Here is a 22994-nt window from a genome sequence, read left to right as displayed (position 1 = left end):
TTCAAAAGATCGTGCCCGTTCTTTTTGAAAATGGAAGTCCAACATTACTTGTGTGGGTCAACAAAGTCATGTCCAATAAGAAATGGGATCCCGTTGGAATAAATTATTTTCACCAATAATCCATCCTTGGAGACAAGGTTGATTTCAAGGGTGGAGGCTTGTCCTACTTTTATGGTATTGAACGATTTTTGAAATGGGTATCTAATGTAATCAAGGAAGAAGAAAACGGCAAGCGAAAAATTTATTCCAAAAAGTTGTGTTTTCGTGGCACAAAGGAGGATGACCCCTCCCTCGAAGCGGGTCAGGAGGCCGATCTTCTTTCTAAGAAGATCAACCACGTTGCGATCCGAATCAAGTTCTTAACAGGATATCTAAGGAAAGAAAGGCTCAAAAAGAAGGAAAAGAAAAACTCAAATCATAATACAATTTATTTTTTCCTTGCTTTCTAGGCCCAAATTACCTTCTACTTAGTCATGCAATCTCAACTCTTTTCATCTCACGCCCTCCCTAGCCCTCTCTAATGGTTGGCAAACATGGCCTAAATTTGCAACTGTCAATACCCATTTTCCTTTTTATTAGGTTGTGGGCATATAAGTTTTTTTTATGAAAAAAAAAACATAAATGAATACTTCGGTGAAATGATACCAAATCAAATGGATGACATATCTCATTAATTTCACCACTGGCCTTTTTATCTCAAAAACCAGTGATGATCTGTTGAAGAATCCTTTTACAAGATCAATGAGGAACCTAGACAGTAGATTCAAGAAATGGGTAGTCAGTGTACCCAACAACTGGATCATGTGTATAGAAAGTGTTTCTGTTGTACCTGTTAAGGTGAGCATCAAGTTCAAATCTCCTTGGTAGATCTGGGTTAGCCAAGAAGAAGCGACCATATGCAACTAAATCTGCATAATTTTCAGCAATAGCTCTGTTCCCATCTTCTCTATTATACCCTCCAGCAGCAATAAAAGTCCCTTTGAAAGCTTTCTCATGGGTAAAAGACTGTGGGGAGTTTCTAAAATCTCGTCCACCGATGTTTTCATTCTTGGCTCAAGCATGTGGAGATAGAGAATTCCATATTTGTTCAGTGATTCAATCATGTAAAGGCCGAGAGCTTCAGGGTTCGAATCTCCTGACTCCATAAAAGCGGCAAAGGGGGAGAGGCGAATGCCGAGTCCATGGGCTCCAATCTCATTGGCCACTGCTTTGACTACTTCGAGAGCGAAGCGGCAACGATTCTCTAAGCTTCCTCCATATTCGTCGGTTCTGTCATTGATGTTGTCTTTCATGAATTGGTCGATTAGGTACCCGTGGGCGCAATGGATCTCAACTCCATCAAATCCTGCGTATGAAAAAGAGTTTGATGTTAATCTATATAAGCAGTCCTCAAAAGGAGTTGCAGTTTAATTCTCATCTTTGAAACAGAAACTAATACTGCCCCCTCTAGTTTTTAGTAATCGTGAGAGTATAGAATCAGTCTAAGATGATGTAATACTAATCAATGTTTAGGTCAACGATTGACTCACTCAAATCTACTTGGTTTTGGGCCTCCAATGTAGGGGTGGCAACGGGGCGGGTCGGGGCCGGATGTTGGGGTCCCCTTCCCCTTCCCCTCTGCGGGGAATTTTCCCCCTCCCCTTCCCCTTCCCCTCTGCGGGGATGGTGGGGAATCCCCCTCCCCTCCCCGCGGGGAATATCTAATCCCCTTCCCCTTCCCCTCCCCGCATCCTTCGGGGACAAAATTCCTGCCCCGCCCCCTCTTTGGAACCCAATCAAACCAGCAAACAGAGCTTCTTTCTTCTACGTCCATTACAGACAATATTGTGATGAATGCTATGATTCTATTCATGTGATCAACAAACAGATGGACAAAATCAGAAATGCATGGATGAGACAACAAACATAAATAACAACAGGACCTCATCTTTCAGCAATTTTCTGCATAAATTATGGAATGATAAATAGGAAATGAGCACCAGGATTACCTTCATTAACAGGCAGCCAATGTGCAAAAAGTAACTATTTCAGTAGTCACAATGAACTTTAAAAGTCCATAAGTGGGCGCTCACATACGCAAAATAATGTTCATTAGTTCATTCTGTATAGCATGTTAACCCCCAGATGAGCATGAGAAATGAGAATGGAGAAGAAAACAAAATCAACAAATGACTTATTTCTTTAACTGCAATTCAGTCTAGTGCTGACATGAAACAAATTTCTAGTAGCTAAATTTTTCTTGTTGAAAATTAAAACCTGCAATCCAACCCTAAAATTTTGTTGGCACTACGATTTTTTGATAATTGCATACACTCAGCGTCTCAGGCTCTCAGCTTGTCTTTATTATTTCAACATCTGTGAAAAGGTTATTATAGTTCCCAAAATGCTCTCAGAAGCTAATTAAAAGGAAAAGACAAGCTAAGTTTATGTTTAGGGGAATCTTGTAGCCGATCCACAGAGTTTCTAGTAGTTTTCCTTAAAAAAACACTTAAAAATTTACAAAAAAATGGCATTGATTAGCGGGGCGGGGCGGGGACAACTCCATCCCCTTCCCCTTCCCCTTCCCCTCCCCGCACCGGGGAATTTTTATAATCCCCTTCCCCTTCCCCTTCCCCTTTCAAATCGGGGAATCCCCTCCCCAAACGGGGCGGGGCGGGGCGGATCCCCGCTTTTTCGGGTGAAATTGCCAGCCCTACTCCAATGTCAAGAAATCCTGTGACTAATGATGAAAATCTTGCTGCATCAATTACTAAATCAATGTTTCAAAACTTAGATATGGGCGAAAATTCTGACAAAGCAAATCTAAGTAGACCAGACGAGGAGGCTATCGGTCCTTGGAGGCTAGCCCATATCATTGATGAAATTAGGGATCTCTTTCGTATTGCTACTCCCCAAATTCATCAAAGGAGAAGATCGTCCAATGAATCTACTGATGCATTGGCTAAAGTGGAAGAGGACTTCATGGGAATGCAAATTAATTGCAGTAAACGATTTATCTGAGGTATAAAGCTTCCTCATTGGGCGGTGGCACCTTTCCATGGGGGTATCTCTATTTAAAGGTGTGGTGTATGGGGGTACCATGAACTTGCTATTTTGTGGATATATGGTCTAACGAGTACTGTGTTGGTAGGACGCCTTGTCCTCCTGCGATGCATTTGTTTTGAGTAATTTTCATAGACTCGACGTGGCATGGCCGAGTACTCAGTTGAAGCGGCCAGGTACTTGGTTGATGCAATCATAATTCGGGAGAATGAAAGATTTTTTATGAACTTGGTATGGCTAATCGCATATTCGAACAAGAACTCAGCCAAGATAAAAGGGAGTCGACTTGAGTGAGTTGACACTTGACAGTTAGATGCACGGAGTTTTGACACAGTGCATTGAATAGCCCGAGTTGACTCAGCTTTACTGGGGTATATTCTTGTTGCGGATCTTCAAACTGATACCAATCATACAGTGAACTTGATAAAGCTTAAAACTAGCACATGTAATCAATTGGTTTATTTTTAGAAAATTAAAACCATAGGACTACTACTACCCAGTCTAGTCTGTTGATATATTGGACTGAGAAGTGTGGATTTTCATTATCAAAGTAGGGAGTGTGGGCCTTGTGGGACTCTAATTATTATTTAAAAGAATGTTATTTATTAGATTAAGATTAAGATTATCAACAAACAAGATGGCTCAGGGGTTGGACGAAACTGAGGCAAAAGGAGGGAGTGTTCTACATGATGTAGTGCAACATGTGACATCTCTTCAAGACTTCAACAAAAGAATAAATTTACTATCTTGATTTCCAGAAAAATGCTTACCAGCTTCTATCGCATTCCTTGCAGCGAGTCTAAAATCATCGATGATCTGAGGGATTTCATCCGTCCTTAACCGTCGTGGGGGCGAGAACATTGCTTCCTCTCCGCTGGTTTGAGGCTGGGTTGCCAATGGCTTGTCAGTAGGAGAGACTGGAGCTTGCCCATTAGGCTGATAGCCTGAAACAAAAATCAGAGAAAGTATCAAAGATTAACATGAGTTTTGCCTTAATATTCTAACCCAAACAAACGTGATCCGTAGTCATCAAATGAAATGATTCAAATCATTGTACACATGAAGAGTGGATATGGAAGCTGATTAGTAACATTGGTAATCTGTTCATGGACTATCCATTCATCATTTGTATTTAAAGATTAATTGATGGAGAAGTTTATAGATAGTTGGGATTTATACATACTAGAATTAGAGACTCTCCCAGCATGCCAAATCTGGCAAAAGAAGATGCCCCCCTTGTCATGAACAGCATTCACAATAGGTTTCCAAGCTTCCACCTGCTCTTTCGTCCAAATACCAGGCGTCTCTGTGTACCTGTAAACAAGACAAGAAATTAAGCGTCCCACCAATGCAAATGGGCCGACCCTATGGCTATGAATGAGGCACTGGCCAAAATTTACATTTAGGCCATGTTTGGATTGCAAGAAAAACATTTCTTAGGAAATTATTTCCTTTCTACGTTTTAAAAAGGAAATGACAGTATTATGGTTAATTTAGAGGGATATTATCACAAATTGAACGTCGCTTGAATAGCGTGGGTTCAAGTCATCTTTTTTTGTGTGTAAACAAAATAAGAAAATTTAGAAACAGAATTTGCTAGGGACCATGGCAGGAGGTATTTTGCCGAACGGCTGTTGCATGAGAGTGCAGCCACCTCAGATAAATTAAATGAATAAGACAAAATCTGAGCCTATGTGGCTGCACTCTCATGCAACAGCCGTTCCGCGAATTGCCTTCCCTAGCAAATCCCTCTAGAAACATTCTTCCTTTCCAAACTTTTCCAAAAAATTCTTGCAATCCAAACACGGCTTTATCATATGACCTTAACTATAGATTTCAATTTAGATTTAAATTTATTGGATGGTTGGGATCATCCGATTGTTATTAGCATGTGCCAGATGTCACAATCGGCATCTGATAGAAAGGGAAAAAAAAACAGAAATTCTCATCCTGTTGTGGTTTGGAAAGAATGCTTCATAAAGGCTCCTCATTGGAGTAAAATGAGGCATCACCCACTGCTATATATTGGGGCTCCTTTTGATTGATCCACACTCACCATCTGATAGGTCGTATGCAGAATCTCCAATGGCCCAATAATCACATCAATTGGAGAATTGGACAATCTAGTATCCAGATGGACAATCAATATGGGGCCTACTGTGCACTAATGAGCATGCCTCGTATTAAAAATTAAAATGTGCCCTAATGCAGCATTCTCCGTGGTTTTGGACATCTACAAAGATTCTCAGCTCTTCTGTCTCACATGCACAAAAGTAATTAGAGCCATTGATCTGGTGGGCCACCAATAATGACACAAGACTGATAGATCTCACGATTCTCACGATGAAGTCTATGGGTTCAGGCAGGATTGTGGTCAGGTTGAGGCCAACCCTAACCCAACTGCAGAAAACATTCCCTCAACCCTATCCCGACCCAAACCAAGCCTTACGTCAAGGATTATGGGTGCAACTTGGATCGGGTTGAGGGAATGCTGGCCTCAACCCGACCCAACCGAGCCTGAAGTTGAGGATGGTCAACCCTAACCTAACGTGCTTCTAAATCTCTCAACCCTAACCCCATCTAACCTGTTTTTCCAAAATCAGATCAGGATGAGTTGGGTTGTGTTGGGGTCAGTTTGCCAAGGCCTCAACCCTAACCCAACCCCAACCCGAAATTAAATCGGGTTGGCTTTTCCAAACCCAACCTGAGCCAAAATCGGGTTGAACCCATCGGGTTCAGGTTGACCCCGACCCAAGTTGAACCCCTATTCAAGGATGATTCCAACCGCTTGATCCAAGAAAAGACTAATTGAAAATCGGACAGCCAATAAACATGAAACGATGGAGGAGGGGTGTCAATATCAGCTAAGAAAAAAGAGGAGTTGAGTGCAAATTTCAGTCATTTTTACCCTTGGGCAGTGTGGCTTCGGCAATTAAAAGACCACCTTCGGTGGTGCGCTGAGAATAATACAAGATGGCGTGTGGTTGAGGCACATTCCTGTGTGATCTCTGCCTCGTCAATGGTGCCAATACTATCCTGCGAAAAAATAAGAAATAAAAAATAAGCGGAATGAAGTTCCTTACTTCATAAATTCAAAAAGGAATGAATGCTAATGAAAAATTTGTCTTCTTTAAGAAAAGACAAACTAAACTGGGTGGAAATATAATTTCCCTTTTTCAATATTTTGTGGGGAAAAAAAAAGGAAAAAATCTCTTTCCTATGAACATGGATTGAAGGACATTAAATAGGAAAAAAAAAAAAAAAGAGAAAACTACTAGAAACCCCCAGGATAAAAAAAAAAAATGTATCTACAACAATCCCCTCAAAATTTTCATAATTACTAGTACATTAATGGCTTTAAGAAAAAAATTTATCCATTTTACAGTAGGATGATCAAAACTATCCATTTGATGGGCACACCGTCGTATGATTCAACCGTCCATTTGATGGGCACACCGTAGGATGATCCAAACCATCCATTTGATGGGGCACAACGAAAATAGGTTGTGGCCCAAATATCATTTCCATAGGTTAATCCCAACCCTCTGATCTATACAGAAATTGCATAATATGGAAATCTCTATAGATCTGAGGGTATGGGAATGATTTTTGGGCTCCAATCTATTTACGTTGTGGCCCATCAATAAGATGGTTTGGTTTATCTTATGGTGTGCCCATCAAATGGATGGTTGGATCAAACTATAGTGTGCCCATCAAATGGATGGTTGGATCAAACTATGGTGTGCCCATCAAATGGATGGTTTGGATCATCCTAAAGTGTGTCCCGTGAAGTATTTTTTGAAAAATAATGGACTATACCAGCTTACACTGTATAAAATCTCGTTAGAGAGATGTTGCATATTTTAAAGTTGCTTTGATTGAGAGATTTTAGGGATTTCTAAGTTATCTACAATTCTACAAATAAGGGTAAAATGTGTAAAAGAAAAAATAAAAAGCTATTTTAGGCACACCCAACTTCCGGTTTTCGCACCTAATTAAAAATGCAAGAATGGACTTAGAAAAAGACAACAAGTCCAAACGAATTTAAGAAAGGGAAGGAAAATTGTTTGTGAGCTAGAGCCCATATAACTTATATGGGCTAGAGTGCCACAAACACATGAGTCCCACATATTTTTTGGGTGATCCAAAACATTCATTTGGAAGGCATTTACATAGATAGTGTGTGTACCAAAAATCAGGTCCATATAATCATCTTAACTCATTCAAAAGTGGAAGGAAAAATGAACAGACATTATCTGTCAACAAATCTGCCCATGTTGCCTTCCACTTTTAAAGAGGTTAGGATTATAAAATTGACCTGATTTTTGGTACACACCCTATCTATAATGGGGCCTTGCAAATGAATGGTTCGGGTCATCACAAAAAATGTGGGACTCATGTGTTTGGGCACTCCAGCTCATATAACCTTATATGAGCTCAAGCTAACCAACAATGTCCTCAAGGGAAAAAAGAATAGGAGATTTGGATCAAAACCAACTTATTTGGGGTGAAAAGTAAGAAATCATAAGCTACAAGAGACAAAATTTAGATATTCCATTTAAAAATTTTTAAAGATCTTCTCTAACACAGTATGGAGGAATACTAATCTGAATTTTTTTTTCAATCAAATGAAATGAAATTTCTCATCGATTTTTTTCTCGATAACCACCTGTGAGAAAGATCGAATTTTCCCTTCTTGTATGGAGTAAGTTGGAGAATTTTCTCCATATTTGCTCTCTCGCTCTCTCTCTCTCTCTCACACCGAACTTTACGTTGCTACGAAGGGCATTTATAGAGATCGGGAATGAAAGACCAACTAAGGTACCCTTACTGTTCATCTAATCAACGAAAGTACCCCTCGTTTTAGTGTACCTGAAGTGCCCCTTACCATTCATGCGTCACGGCGTATGTCACCACAATCTATAGCATTGAATTCATTATCTAGTAGATACGTAACATGTGTGTACAAATAAAGGAGGTTATTAGATTTTATATGGTGTGGCCGTGTAGTCTAATATTTTTTTTAAATGTCATGTACGGTGCACTCGATAGGATGATCAGAACCGTCCATTTGAAGGGCCACAACGTAAATAGGTCGTGCCCAAAATATCATTTCCATAGGATAATCCTAGCCATCCGATCTATAGAGGAACTGCATATTATGGAAACCTCTATAGATCAGAGGGTTGGGATGGCTTCTCTAATTTTTAATTTATGTTAATTAGAATGGATGAAGGGGCAACCTGTGAAAAAGGCTATCTAGAAGGGAAAAAAAGACCCTACTGGAGTGTCATTATTGAAACAAAATGCTCAAAATGCTTTATTATTATTATTCTTTTGATAACATAGGGTATCCCCACCCCAACTTTTAGGGCGGGACTACTATTCCCTATGGATGCGCACAATCACCAGTAAACCGCTCTTTATACTTATATAAACAGCTTTTAAAGGTTGTTACAGTTCTCAAAATGCTCTCAACAACCAATTTAAAAAGTTTTTAAGAGTGGAATGTCAATATTGAAACAAAGGAGAGGGGATAAAAACAAAATAATCCTAAGCATCAATCAATCCCCATCGTGGGGCACCTTTTAATTAAATTTGGACTGTAGCCTACAATATTTGAGTGATTTTAGGGCAATTATTCTATTACAAGAAGGAGCGTCTTGTTGATCTCACCATTAGATCTTCTTAGAGGTAGATTAGGCATGTTGGTTAAATAAGGTAATGTGGGTAGATGAGGCAATTAGATAAAATTAGTAAGTTGGTTAGATGGGGCAAGCTAAATAAATTAGGAAAGTAGATTAGATTGAGATTATATCTTTCCATGTTTATCCTTCACTTGTTCATTGTAAATTATCCAAGAATTAATAGAAAATCTTCTCTTCTAAATTTTACAATTTGACTCCAAAGAAATTAAGGAATCAGGGGCAAAAATGACATGGGAAGGAGTCGAAGTGGGAAAAGGTGTGATTGGGTTGAGATCTCACCATTGGATCTTCTCCGAGGTCCATTAGGCATGTTGGTTAAATGAGGTAATCTGGCTTAGATGAGGCAATGAGATTAAATTAGTAGGTAGGTTAGGTGGGGCAAGCTAAATTTACGTTGGGCACCAACACCAACAAATGCACAGTTTGAGTCTTCGAATCAGATCAGTCCAAGTGATTTTTATTTTTTTTTAAAAGATACACATATTTATGATGTCCACTTTATTAAATGGTCTAGACCGTTCATTGTTGGCCCCACTAAGGGTTTGTGCTTAAGGAGATTAAAAAAGAGAGTATTATTTGAGAGAATAAGTACAGGTGGGGGCCTACTTGGTTCAAAGATCTTAACAATCCATGGAAATTTAGTATATTAAATGGTGAGAGAAGGCTCTGGAGGCTGGATGAAGGAGAGACTAGAGAAAGAGAAAGAGCTAGGAGAGGATATATAAGGAAAGAAAGGCTGAAAAAGAAGGAAAATAAAAACTTTAATCAGAATACACCTCATCGTTTCCTTGCTTTTTACTAGGGCTGCAACTCGGGTCGGGCGGGTCGGGTTTTTTTGGGAAAACCCGGCCCTACCCATGATAAATCTCGGGTCGGGTCGAGTTTTTTCACGTTGACGCAATTTTTTAAGGAAAATTCTTGTTTGGCAAGGCAACTCAACTCATAGAAGCAGAAATTACACTCACATTACACTTGAATCAAACAATGATGTAATTACACTCACATTGCACTTGAATCAAACAATGTTGTAATCAAACAATGTTGTAGTTACATTCAAACAATGCTGTAGTTACAATCAAACAATGCTGAATCAAACACTTGAATCAACTCAACTCATAGAAGTAGAAATTACACTCACATACAATAACAGTGGGTGCGTGGTTTTTCAATTTTAACTTTTAACTAACAATAAAAAAAAATGTACATACTATAACTTATGTAACTCGGGTCGGGTCGGGCCCCTTCAAACCCGGCTCGACCCAAGATTCATGTGGGCTTTGAATGCTCAACCCGGCTCGACCCAAAACCCATGAAACCTGAACCCAACCCAGGCTATTTTCAGGTCGGGTCGATGCGGGTCGGGTAAAACCCGGCTCGAGTTGCAGCCCTACTTTTTAGTCCCTTCTTACCTTTATACTCGGTCATGCAATCTCAACTCTCTTCATCTCACGCCGTCCCTAGGCCCTAGCTATCATGGTTGGCAAACCTGGCCTAAATTTGCAAGCGTCAATACCTATTATCTTTTTTATTAGGTTGAGGGCATAGAAATTAATTTCTTTAAACAAAAACAAAAAAACTCTATATGAAGATCTTGGTGAAATGAAACCAAATCAAATGGATGACATATCTCATTTATTTCTCCACTGGTTTTATCTCTTAAACCCCTGATGATCTGTTGAAGACTCCTTTTACAAGCTCATTCAGGAACCTAGATAGAAGATTCAAGAAATGGGTAGTCAGTGTACCCAACAACTGGATCAAGTATATAGAAAGTGTCTCTGTTATACTTGTTAAGTGGAGCATCAAGTTCAAATCTCCTAGGTAGATCAGGGTTAGCCAAGAAGAAGCGGCCAAATGCAACTAAATCTGCATAATTTTCAGCAACAGCTCTGTTGCCATCTTCTCTGCTATACCCACCAGCAGCAATAAAAGTTCCTTTGAAAGCTTTTCTCATGGGTAAAAGACTGTGGGGAGTTTCCGAAATCTCGACCGCCGACGTTTTCATCCTCGGCTCGATCATGTGGACATAGAGAATTCCATATTTGTTCAGTGATTCGACCATGTAAAGGCCGAGAGCTTCGGGGTTAGAATCTCCCGACTCCATAAAACTTGCGAACGGGGAGAGGCGAATGCCGAGTCTATGGGCTCCGATCTCGTTGGCCACGGCTTCAACTACTTCTAGAGCAAAGCGGCAACGATTCTCTAAGCTTCCTCCATATTGGTCAGTTCTGTCATTGACATGGTCTTTCATGAACTGGTCGATTAGGTATCCATGGGCGCCATGGATCTCAACTCCATCAAAACCTGTGTATGAAAAAGAGTTTTAAGTCTAGAAAAGATAAGTGATGAGACAGAGAGAGAAAGGGATCTTTGATGTTAATCTATAAGCAGTCCTCAAAACGAATTGCAGTTAAATTTTCATCTTTGAAACAGAAGTTAATGCTGCTCCCTCTGGTTTTCAGTAATCATGTGGGAGTATAAAATCAAAGTCTAAGATTATATTGTAACTAATCAATATTTAAAACTCCAGGTCATTTTTTTTTAAGGGTAAAACTCCAGGTCATTAATTGACTCGCTCTAGTCAACTCGGTTTTGGCCTCCCCATGTCAATAACGAAATCCTGTGACTCATCCAAGCTGATGAAAATCATGCCTCATCAATTATGGAATCAATGTTTCAAAACATAGATTCTGGTAAAAATGAGGACAAATAAAATTCATGTAGACTCGGCGTGGCATGGCAGAGTACTCAGTTGAAGCGGTTAGGTCCTTAGTTGACTTGGTCATAATTCAGGAGACTGAAGGAGTTTTGATTGACTTGGTAGCGCAAATCCGGACTCAACCAAAAAATCAGCCAAGGTAAAAGGGAGTCGACTCAGCTTTACCGTGGGCAATTTTTGTATTTTCAAACACTGATACCTGTAAAACTAGCACATATAAACAATTGGTTTGTTTTTAGAAGGTTAAAACCAGAGGACTGATACTGTTACCTGTTTATCCGGGCAATACATAGCAGTGTCAAAACGGGAGTAATGGACCATTGTAGTCCAGACTATTCATATAGTGGACTGCTTCCAATATTCTCTTCATTTACACTAATAATTAGATGTTAAAGTTTGTTAGAATTCCTAGAATCTATTAACAACCCATCATAATAAAGCAAGGAAAGTCGTTATCAAAGTAGGGAGTGTGGATATCATTTCCCTCAATTTATTATCCAAAAGAATGGCGGGAGCCTCGTGCACTGGGCCGCCCTTTTTTTATCCAAAAGAATGCTATTTAACAAATTATGGTTAGGATTATCAACTAACAAGGTGACCCAGAGATTGGACTACATATGAGGCAAAGGAGGGAGTCTTTTACTTGTAACAATGAGAATAAATTTACTGTCTTGATTTCCAGAAAAAATCCATACCAGCTTCTATCGCATTCCTTGCAGCGAGTCTAAAATGATCAATGATTTGAGGGATTTCATCCGTCCTTAACCGTCGTGGGGGCGAGAACGTTGCTTCCTCTCCGCTGGTTCGAGGTTGGGGTGTCAATGGTGTATCAGTCGAGGAGACTGGAGCTTGCCCATTAGGCTGATAGCCTGACACAAGAATTAGAGAAAATATCAAGATTAATGTGTGTTTTGCCTTAATATTCACCCCCAAATAAACACGTGACTGGGACAAATCAAATGGGTTTGTAGAAGAGGATATATTTGGTGGTTTGCAAGATCCCCTATAGCGAAGCAAATGGGCTGATCCTCGGCCAACTTTCGGCTGAAAGTTACATGCAGCCCATTTGCAAGCCCAGTTACCCGGGCCTGATCCACTGATGGTCCACGGGCCAAAAATCACACTATGAATGATCCTAATTGTTCAAACAGTTGGCCGCACGCAATGGATGATCAAAGCAAAAGTGGCATTGGTTCACATTCAAATAGGCAACTGTTAAGATTATTGGTGCAATATTTGGCCCATGTCCTGTCCACAACAAGGCTAGTTATGTGTACAACGGAGAGGTTGCGCGACCCACTTTGCAAAAAATCGTCAGCTAAGTCTTAGGCCCTGTTTGTTTTGGATTTTGAGAACACATTGTGAGTCCAAAACTGATTGTTGTCGGTTCTTAAAATCCAAAACAAACAGATCTTAATAGAGACCCGCTTTGGTCGAGAACCGCCATTTTCTTCATTTGCATAGACAGCGTTTAGTGAGGGACATTGTATTATAATAACGCTTGCACTCAACTGAACTCCAATGAAGTCAGCATTACTTGCATAGTATTGTTTGTATTTCCATTTGTGTTTGAAAATTACTCCAACACAATTCTGCAGAATACTTGCTATAATGTTCTATATCATGGTAATATTGCATAACACCATATGGGCAATTTTCTCTCATGCTCGAATATAGCATTCATATCAATGACATATGGATCTACCATTAAAAAAAAAACAATGACATATGGATCCACATTGCGCATCTCACAACCAGATTTATCTAATCAGATAAAAAAGGCATGGAAAACAAAGATATGCACCTGAAAAACTATATACACATTCCTACATTTGCTTTTTTGACAAAAAACTAGGAGGCCCTATTTGTTTTTTGTTTTTTGTTTTTTGTTTTTTTGTTTTTTTTGAAATGATTTTGCAGCCAAAGAAATCTTCTCTATGATTCCCACGACCATTCACACGGTCAAACTAGAAACCAATCACACAACCGTCCAAAGCATCTTCAGAAATATCAAACCTTTAGCAGATGAGCAGTCAAAGGTAGTTTTGGTGCAACCATAGCTCGCATGAAAATATTTAGTATGCTACCCAATAAAATCATATATTAATGTCATCGCATCTTTGAGGGGAGAGATGTTCAGATATTAACCACTTTGGCAAGGAATCCAAGTAGCCCATGGTCAAACATGAGAATAAGGATAAGTAGAACATATATATAACATGCGAACACTCACTTCCCTCAAATAATAGCAGATTGTCATACAATTTCAGTTTACATGTATCTATGAACATGCAGTGAATTTTCATCAGTGAAGAACTGTCATTACAACCTAAGCCTTTGAAAACTAAAGCATGTAACCCAAAGATGACAAACAGAAAACGAACACAGATACAGATATTAGGAACTGAAAATTTCAGACCAGAAATTATGCTAGAATCTTCTTCTAGAGACTAGAGATACACCACTCAAGAAAAACAAGTGCTTATTGCAATCAACAGATCTTCCAAGAAAAATGAGAACCAGTGAGATCAAACAGGGAAAAAAAAACCCTAGCTTCAAATATAGAGTTTTAGGGATGAATCTAGAAAGCGAGAGCTTACAAAAGATCAGAATGAGATCGAGAAACCCTAGCTATGAATCTAGGGCAACAGTAAGGAGTCTGAAATAAAAGTCACGAAAGAATTCACAGAAATCAACAGGTATGGGGTATGCAGCACAAAGAAACTCTATAAACTCAAGAGTTTGGAATTGGGTTTCTCTCTTAAGAAAAAAATATGAAAGAGAAATCAACTCAAAGCCCAAGTTTCATATCTTTTTTTAAAAGAAGCCCAAGTTTCACCCAAAAAACAGAATTTTGTATTTGGAATTTCCTTATCTTGGCTCATCTATGTTTGCCCCACAAATTAAAGGACTCAAATCATTGTACACGTGAAGAATGGATACTGAGGCTGATTAGTAACACAGACATTGGCAATCTGTTCATGGACTATCCTTTCATCAATTGTACTAAAGATTAGTTGATGAAGAAGTTTATAGATAGCTGGGATTTATACATACTAGAATTAGAGACTCTCCCAACGTGCCAAATCTGGCAAAAGAAGATGCCTCCCTTCTCATGAACAGCATTCACAATAGGTTTCCAAGCTTCAACCTGCTCTTTGGTCCAAATACCAGGCGTCTCTGGGTACCTGTAAACAGTAAAAAATAAATTAAGCATAATGATCATGTATCGATCCAGGCCCACCAATATTATTCAGTGGGGCAGCTTTTGTCTTATCCACACTCTCCATTCCATAGGCCGTATGGTGGGTCTCCAATGGCCCAAAAATCACATCCAATAGACAATCCAGTAAACAGGTGGCCCAAAAAGCACATAAAATGGAGAATCCAGTATACAGATGGACGGTCTAGATCAATCAATATGGGGCCTAGTATGTAATAATGAGCATGCCTCCATGTATTACACTGTGCCCTAATGAAGTATTGGCATGTACAAACATTCTTAGCACTTCCCTCTCACAGGCACACGCAATTGTGATTAGAGCCATTGATCTGGTGGGCCACCACTAACAATAAACGACATGAAACTCGGCCCAGGTTAGGACAGGTTGAGGCCAACCCTAGCCCAACTTCCGATAACATTTCCTCAACCCTAACCATATACAAACCTAGCCTCAGGGTCAAGGATGGTCAACCCTAACCCGACCCGCCTCTAAATCTGTGAATAAAGATACCAAAAAACAAAAAACAACATAACCCTAAATTGGGTTCTCTTTTCGCAACCCATCCCGGGCCAAAATTGGGTTGAACACATTGGGTTAGGGTTGAGCCCGACCCAAGTTGACCCCTTAGGATGAATGGATGATTTGAACCACGTACGGTAAAATGGCTAATTGAAAATCGCACAGCCAATAAACATAGGAGTGTATGTATGATTGTATGGTACCAACATGAAACGGTGGAGGGGTGTGTCAATATCAGCTAATAAAAAAGAGTAGGTGAGTGCAAATCTCAGTTAATATTACCCTTGGGCAGTATCAGAAACTCCTGTGGCTTCAGCAATTAAAAGACCCCCTTTGGTAGTCCGCTGAGAATAATAGAAGATGGCATGTGGTTGAGGCACATTCCCGTATGATCTCTGCCTTGTCAACGGTGCCAATACTACTCTGCCAAATTCCCAAAACACAAAAGATAAGCGGTATGAAGTTTTTAAGTCAATATATTAAAAAAAGTTGCTTATTTAGAAGAAAAAAAACATTAGGAAAAGTTTGGAGAGGGAAATATTTCTAGAATTTCCTACTTGAATTCACATGAAAAGAGATAAATTTAACCAATCCTATTCAACTTTGACTTGGAGAGACCTTGAATTCATGATAGCATCCCTTAAATTAACCATGAATATATGGGATTTTCCCTCTAAATCATTGAAAGAAAAGGGTTTCTCAAGAAAAAAAATTCTGTCAGAAAAGTTTTTTCTTGCAATCCAGACAGGGAGAAAAGACAAAATAAAGTGTGTGGAAATACAATTACCCTTTTCTCAATGGCCCACTGATATTGACACCACCATGATTTAATGATTCTACAAACTCAGCTTGTCTTTTCTTTTTTAAATGGCTTGTGAGGGCATTTTGGGAACTGTAATAACCTTTGACAGCTCTCTAAATAGTAAATAATAAAACATGGTGGTTCTGAATCTTCTGATATCATTTCCCTTTCAATGTTTTGAGAAAAAAGGAAGTGGAAAATGGCAAAAAGAAAAGGGAGTAAAAAGAAAGGACAAGGAAAACATCTACCATATATAGGGTTTAGAAAATCAGAGATATCGATAGATAGATTCATAGATCTGAGCTTTATAACATTAAAAAACATGAGAACAACCTTTGGATCTTTGGAAAAACTAGGGCTCTAAAACAACAGATCCCAACAATTTTTTCAATGAAATGAACTGAAAATTTTCATGGATTTTTTTTTCACGAAAATTACCTGTGAGAAAGTTCGAATTTTCCCATCTTGCATGGAGTAAGAAGAGGAATTTTCTCCATTCTCTCTCTCTCTCTCTCTCTCTCTCTCTCTCTCTCTCTCTCTCTCTCTCTCTCTCTCTCAATCCTGAACTTTAGGACTCTAGGAAGGGCATTTTATAGAGAGCGGGAATGAAAGAGCAGCTAATATACCCTTACTGTTCACCTAAATAACGAAACTACAGTTAATTTTAGTGTACCTGAAATGCCCCTTACCATTCATGGGTGGAATTTGTATTTGGACTTCATATGGGAGGAATTGGCATTTCCAAAATTATTGATATTTAATGTACAAAGGAAGACCTTTTACATTTGCAAACCAAACAAGAGACAACCCCAATATTCAATGATCGATAGGGGGGGCTCGAACAGAAGACGTGATGTATTTGAATTTTGATATCGGCAACCGAGGAGCCGCCGGGCCCACTAGCTTCTGTCAAAAGATCCCTTTCAGGTAGACCTGGCAAGAAGTGACCGGACCTGCAGGTCGACTCGGCCCGCCCATTTTTTCCTAGTCCAGGCCGTAAAAATTGGACCAGTCCAAGTGGACCGTGCCCATAAAAACAAAGGTGCAAAAGGGGGTTTTTCAACCACTAATGAAGCAGAAATAATGTCAATGAAAGAGACAAACACAGGGTTTCGATTCTCCCTTTCTCTCTCACTCCATCTCCGCCAAACGTTTGGGCTTCTCCCTTTTACTCAGTCACCGGTTTCCGACAGCCTCGCCGGCGTGGCCTCCACTCCAGGTCATTCCTCTCTCTCTCTCTCTCTCTCTCTCTCTCTCTCTCTCTCTCTCTCTCTCTCTCTCTCTCTCTCTCTCTCTGAGAATAGGGTTAGGGATGATCCTAACCCTCTTGATTTTCTCTCTCTCTCTCTCTCTCTCTCTCTCTCTCTCCTGAGAATAGGGTTAGGGATGATCCTAACCCTCTTGATTTTCTTAATGTTGACTTTTTATGTGAAAAAAGTTTTTTTGTAATTCAAACTTACAATTTGGTGTTTTTAGTCATTATATGTATGTTTTTGGGCTTCTTATTCAAATTACTTGAGCTTCCCTCCAAAAAGACTAAAGTCATGAGAAAACTTTAGACCTATATGGGAAGTGTGAGAGGATGAGAGTGGCCATATATATACTTTCACTCTCTTAGCCTTGTGAATGAGCAAGAGGTCATGGGGATCCTACGCGCACGGATCACCCACTTGGGTCCGGTGGGCTTTTGATCTTACCACACACGCGCACCGCCCGGCTCGACCCGGCCGGCCGCGTGCGTGGACCTAAGGCTTTTCTTTTTCTATTATTTATTTTTTCCTTTTAACGGTCAAAAATTTATTTATTTTGTTTTAACTCTTTTTTACCGTTTAAGATTCCTTAATCGTGGTTTAGTGACCGTTTGGAAAACGTCTCTCACGCACTAAAAGAGTGCGACGTTTCACCCTAACGTGTCGATTACCTTTCTATAAAATTGGTTTTAGAGAAAACAGAAAGATATCCTTGACAGATTCTTCTTCTGCTCTTTCTCTTCTCTGATTTTCTCTCTGATTTTCTGCTCAAGGCTTTTAGCAAATATAAGCGAGTTCTTAGGCATCCGGGCTGCGTGAGTGCACACCCCTGGAGCGAGAGTTGTTGTATCTTGGAGGCATACGCCGAGACGCTCATCTGCACCGTTGATTCGTCATAGTGGGGGCGAGATTTGCCTTGAGAACAACGAAGATTCTTCGTAACTCAACTCGATAAGTGATCTAACAATTTCTCTTTTTCTTTACAGATTATTATTGCAGAAAATAATATTATTGATCTCTGTCTTCAAGTTGTGGGGTTAATTTATTATAAGGTATTTTCGAATCCTAAATTACAGATTTGCACATCAATTTTCTAACACTTGGGGTGTGTTTGGCGTACCGTTTTGAAATAGCGTTTAAAACACCGTTTTGTAAAATGGCGTTTTAGTTCAAAACGGCGGTTTGCCAAACTGCATTTTCATGTTTGGTTGGCCAAATCAAAACGGCGTTTTAAACGGCAAACGGAGGTATTGTGTGTTTGGTTGCATATGCCATAAAACAGAGTTTTAGTGGTAAAATGACGAAAAAGGGCATTATTTGGTTGGCATCAATGTAACTCAACTACTCTCTCATTAGGCCCAATATTAAAAGGTCATTAGGATCTTATTCAAACACTATTAAAATTAAACATCATTGCCACACAAAAAAAAAGGCTATACCTTTGAGGTTCTTCTCCTTCTTCTTCTTAACAGTCGGATTTGCTGGATATGACGGACGAGTGGAGGCGCAGAGGCAGTGAGGCGTGAGAGGGTTTGCAACTTTGCAAAGTAGATGAAAAAAGTAAGAAACTAGCGTTTCTTTTAATTCTTTTGTCTTTAAAAAATCAAAATTAAGAGATCATATAATGATATCAGCAGCCCCTTGTTTTGAATTAAATATTAACAATTTAACAAATTTGTGTCCTCAAGAATGATATTAACACCTCCACTTTTTTGGTATTTGACGCATAAAATCGCACTCATATACGTAAAAGTGGGTTTTGGTGAGGGCAAACACATAAAAACCCACAACCCAAAAACTCCATTCAAAGCGGCGTTTTGCAAACGGACCTCCCCCCCTCCGTTTGCAAAACACCCTTTTTGAACCCTCAAAACGGTGTTTCAAACGGCGTTTCAAACGGTGGCTATGCACCAAAACACGCTCAAACGGCCGTTTGGCCCCAAAACGGTGTTTCAAACGCCAAACGGTGTTTTAAATGGTACGCCAAACACGCACTTAATAGGTTAGGTTTTTTACTTTTTAAGAATAGGGGTTGAGAATGGGGTTTGAGAATAGGGTTTAGCTGTAATTTCAAACCTCCTTTCCTCCCACAAGTGATGCAATTTAGGGCTTTCATTTATTTTTGTTTTATTTTATATTTTTAGTGGATGTAAAGATCATGCACTAAAACTGGGGGAATTTAGGGCTTTCATTAACCTGTTGGATATTTTTATCTTTCATGACTTCTCTGCTTTGTGTATACACGATCATGCAGACTTGGAAGGAAAAACAGCGTGAAAGACAGAAAAAAAAATTTTGTGGAAAAACGGGTGACCTGCGGGTCAACCCGGCCCGTACGGGTCCGGGTCCACACCGACCCGTAAAAATGACCCGGACCCGTACGGGTCAGGTCAAACCCAACCCGGCTCGGCCCACCCGTCTGCCAGGGCTACTTTCACGTAGTAGTTAGACCTCTGCCTAAAAATGCGTGGCAATCAGGGACATTGAATTCTTCTCACATAGGTACAACAGCCCCTCTTTTGACACACTGACAGTGGTGTTTGTGGTGATCAAAAGAAAAGGGGCGGGTATATCATTTCCGGTAAAAATTTGATAATAATAAGGGTCACGGCTTATGTCACCACAGTTTTAAGCGTTTGAAATTGAAATAATTGTGAAGTAGATAGGTAACATGTGTGTCCAATAAAAGAAGTTATGAGATTTTGTATGGTGTGTGGCCGTATAGTCTTATATTTCTCAAAATGTCGGAATGATGCAAACCGTGCCACAGCATAAAAAGGTTGTGCCCAAAGTATCATTCCCATAGGATGATCCTAGCCATCCGACTATAGAGGAACTACATATTATAGAAACCTTTATAGATCGGAGGGTTGGGATGGCTTCTCTAACTTTTAATTTGCGTACATTAGAATGGATGAAGGGGCAACCTGTGAAAAATGCTACCTAGAAAAAAGGCCCTAGTGGAGTGTCATTATAGAAAAAAAAAATGCTCAAATTGCTTCAGACTTTTATAAACTGCTTTTAAAATTGAAAGGCTGTTACAGTTCCTCAAAATGCTCTTAACAACCAATTTAAGAAGTGTAAAGAGTGGAATTTCGGGTGCAACTCGGGTCGGGTTCAACCCGACTTTGGGTTGAGTCGGGTTAAGCTTTTCGCAAATCGGGTCGGGTTAGGGCTGGGAAAAATCAACCCGAATTGAAAATCGGGTTGGGTCGGGTTGGAGTGGCGGGCAACACGACCCGACCCGAAACCCTACAAGTATTCCGATTAGTAGTGATGTTAATTCCAACATATACATATGATCCTAGTTTATATTAATATTACTGTATTCCATCTGAAGAAGTTTTTGTATGTGTTTTTCTGTTTCAACATTGAAATAGTCTCCACAGTCCACAACGGACAGTTTGGATAATCCTATGGTGCAGGCCATACCGTACTTTAATAAACTGAAGAGTGTGATAATCAAAATATAGTAGTGTGCGTAACATTTCCCTTAGTTAATTGTTAGTCCCTGTTTGTTTTGGATTTTGGGAACCGATTGTGAGTCAAAAACTAATTATTGGTGACTCACTATTGCTTCTCAAAATCCAAAACAACCCAGCTTGAGTTGAGGTGGTCAACTGTTGGTACCATATCAAATCGGGTCAAGCCGGCCCAACCCAACCCGAATTGGAAATCGGGTTGGGTCGAGTTGTGGAAATTGCAAATCAGGTTGGGTCGGGGTTGACCACAACCGGGTTGGAAATCGGGTTGGGTTGGCAAATGGGTTCCTCGGGTTGGCGTCAACCCGACCCAACCCGACCCGAGTTGCACCCCTAAGTGGAATGCCATTATTGAAACAAAGGAGAGGGGATACTATTCTCGAAAACAAAAATAATCCTTACCATCAATCAATCCACATCGTGGGGCACATTTAGATGGGAAATGATAAATGTGCCCCTTTACATTACTTTGGACACCCAGTTGCACTGTACGTAGATACACTGCAGCTGGTTGTCCCAAGTAATGAATAGGTGCGTATTATCACTTCCCTTTTGATTGATTGCGTTTTTCTGTTACAATCACATGCACCAATATCTTAGAGAATTTCTAGTGTGTTGTTTGATTTGTGGTTAATTCAATGATAAATCACTTTTTTAACAGTCACTTTTTTCCCAGCTTAAACAACTATGGCTTCAGTTGCATCCTATGTGATTAGTTACTTTATACACAACATCTTTTTTATTGATCTTGACCGTCCAATTGAAAAGCTCCACATTGGCCTAACAGTTGCACCAATGTGGAATGATTAAAATGATCCTATGGAGCTGATTGTTTGGGCCCACCATATCTATGAGAGAACCCATCAAATGAATGCTTTGGATCACCGCCCCCCACTGTATTTTAAGCTAAGTGTGTAGATAATTAATCTACCTAGTGTGTAGAAAATCTTTTCTCGTAACACTGTGAAAACGGGATTCCCTCTGGAAAATAAAAACAGGACTGACATGACCCAGGATTTGACCATTTAAATGTGAATTTATTGCTTTTATTCCCTATATCTGTCTTTTAGGGAACGTGCTCAAATGGTTGAAGCTCCTTTTTTTTTTTTTTTTTTTTTGGGTTCTAAAACGGAATCCCGTTTTCCCAGCAGAATGGACGTTTGAGTGATTTTCGGGCAATTATTATAGCCCATTGATAAATTCGCACCCCCTGTAGGATAATTCGCACCCCTTTAAAGTGAAATGGCGTTAAAAAGCATTGAAGTCTGCCACGTACCTGACCGAATTATCGTACAGAGGGTGTGAATTTATCATAGCCCTTATTATATTACAAATTTACAAGAAGGAGGATCTTGCTGGTCTCAGGACCTTTGGAGTTAATGGTATTCTTCCCCTACTTTCTCAGGCCACCCCCTCTAGTGTATAATGACTTCTCTTTTTAATTTTTTACGCCACAAGTGGGGTGTCCTGGGGAAGAAATGGGGCAAATATATCATTTCCCAAAGAAAATTGCTAAAAAGATGACGAAATAATGGGGTGGTCCATAATAGAAGACTTTCAGTGATGCAAGAGGTTGCATTTGGATTGCCAGGATCATGTGCTGTAATCGGCATCCAATTCCATTTCCGCCTGATTCCAGCATTCGACCAAAAAATTAAAAGAAGCAGGGGGCAAAAATGGCATGGGGCAGAGTCTAAGTGAGAAAATGCTGGAATCAGTTTGCCACGCCAAGAGGTTGTTTTCTGATTCCACCATAGAATATTTTGTAAAATAAAAGTTACAATATTATTTTTTCCATCCCATTTCCAAAGAAATAGGAATAAGAATTTTCATACAAGTGGGGTCCCACTCAAGAACTTGTAATTTCTACTGGATTGTTAAGGAGAAAGACACCTAATGGAAAAGGATTTACCATCAGCATTGTAGCTTGATAATTTGAGACACCCGCTCGAAGAAACACGAACACATGCTCATGGCAAACATCAGATCCTGCCTCCTCCATGATGCTTACCCTTCCCTCCAAGGTAGCAAATTCCTCGCCTCTTGCCTTGCTAGAGGCACGTGTCCTCTTGCCGCCTTGTTGAGTTGAGTTGGGGTCCCTACCCCTTGTGGGCTCATCATGGTGTCCCTCTGTCATATCCGCCATGGTGCTTACTCTTTGTGTTTACGCTCCTGGTGAACCCGGCTCTTATACCACATTGTCATGGCCTTGGACCCTACCAAGCCAACCGTGCCGGCACTTAGCACT

At 39.9% G+C, this 22994-nt stretch overlaps 1 protein-coding gene and 1 pseudogene across 3 annotated transcripts; both read right to left on the bottom strand.

The window, feature by feature from the left end:
• Positions 1-657: 657 nt before the first annotated feature.
• LOC143864789 (12-oxophytodienoate reductase 2-like) lies at positions 658-7776 on the bottom strand (annotated as a pseudogene). The gene is made up of 5 exons (XR_013241356.1): positions 7712-7776; positions 5951-6078; positions 4226-4356; positions 3813-3986; positions 658-1345 (listed from the first exon to the last, which is right to left on the bottom strand). The product of XR_013241356.1 is annotated as a 12-oxophytodienoate reductase 2-like (transcript).
• Positions 7777-10345: 2569 nt separating this feature from the next.
• Positions 10346-16588, bottom strand: LOC143864803 (12-oxophytodienoate reductase 2-like). Of its 2 annotated transcripts, XM_077375636.1 has the most exons (5): positions 16453-16588; positions 15495-15635; positions 14527-14657; positions 12165-12338; positions 10346-11054 (listed from the first exon to the last, which is right to left on the bottom strand). In XM_077375636.1, the coding sequence occupies exons 1-5, from the start codon at positions 16509-16511 to the stop codon at positions 10459-10461; spliced, it is 1101 nt and encodes a 366-aa protein (XP_077231751.1). In that variant the 5' UTR covers positions 16512-16588; the 3' UTR covers positions 10346-10458. The 2 variants fall into 2 exon arrangements, with proteins under 2 accessions (XP_077231751.1, XP_077231752.1); XM_077375637.1 differs by lacking the exon at positions 12165-12338.
• Positions 16589-22994: the final 6406 nt, after the last annotated feature.

Source organism: Tasmannia lanceolata, unplaced genomic scaffold, assembly GCF_043159265.1.
Source record: "Tasmannia lanceolata isolate RefF3 unplaced genomic scaffold, GAP_Taslan_0.1 ptg000054l, whole genome shotgun sequence".
In the NCBI taxonomy this organism is placed as follows: Eukaryota; Viridiplantae; Streptophyta; class Magnoliopsida; order Canellales; family Winteraceae; genus Tasmannia; species Tasmannia lanceolata.
The sequence above is the reverse complement of the archived record's forward strand: the minus strand, read 5'-3'. Positions and strand labels throughout refer to the sequence as shown.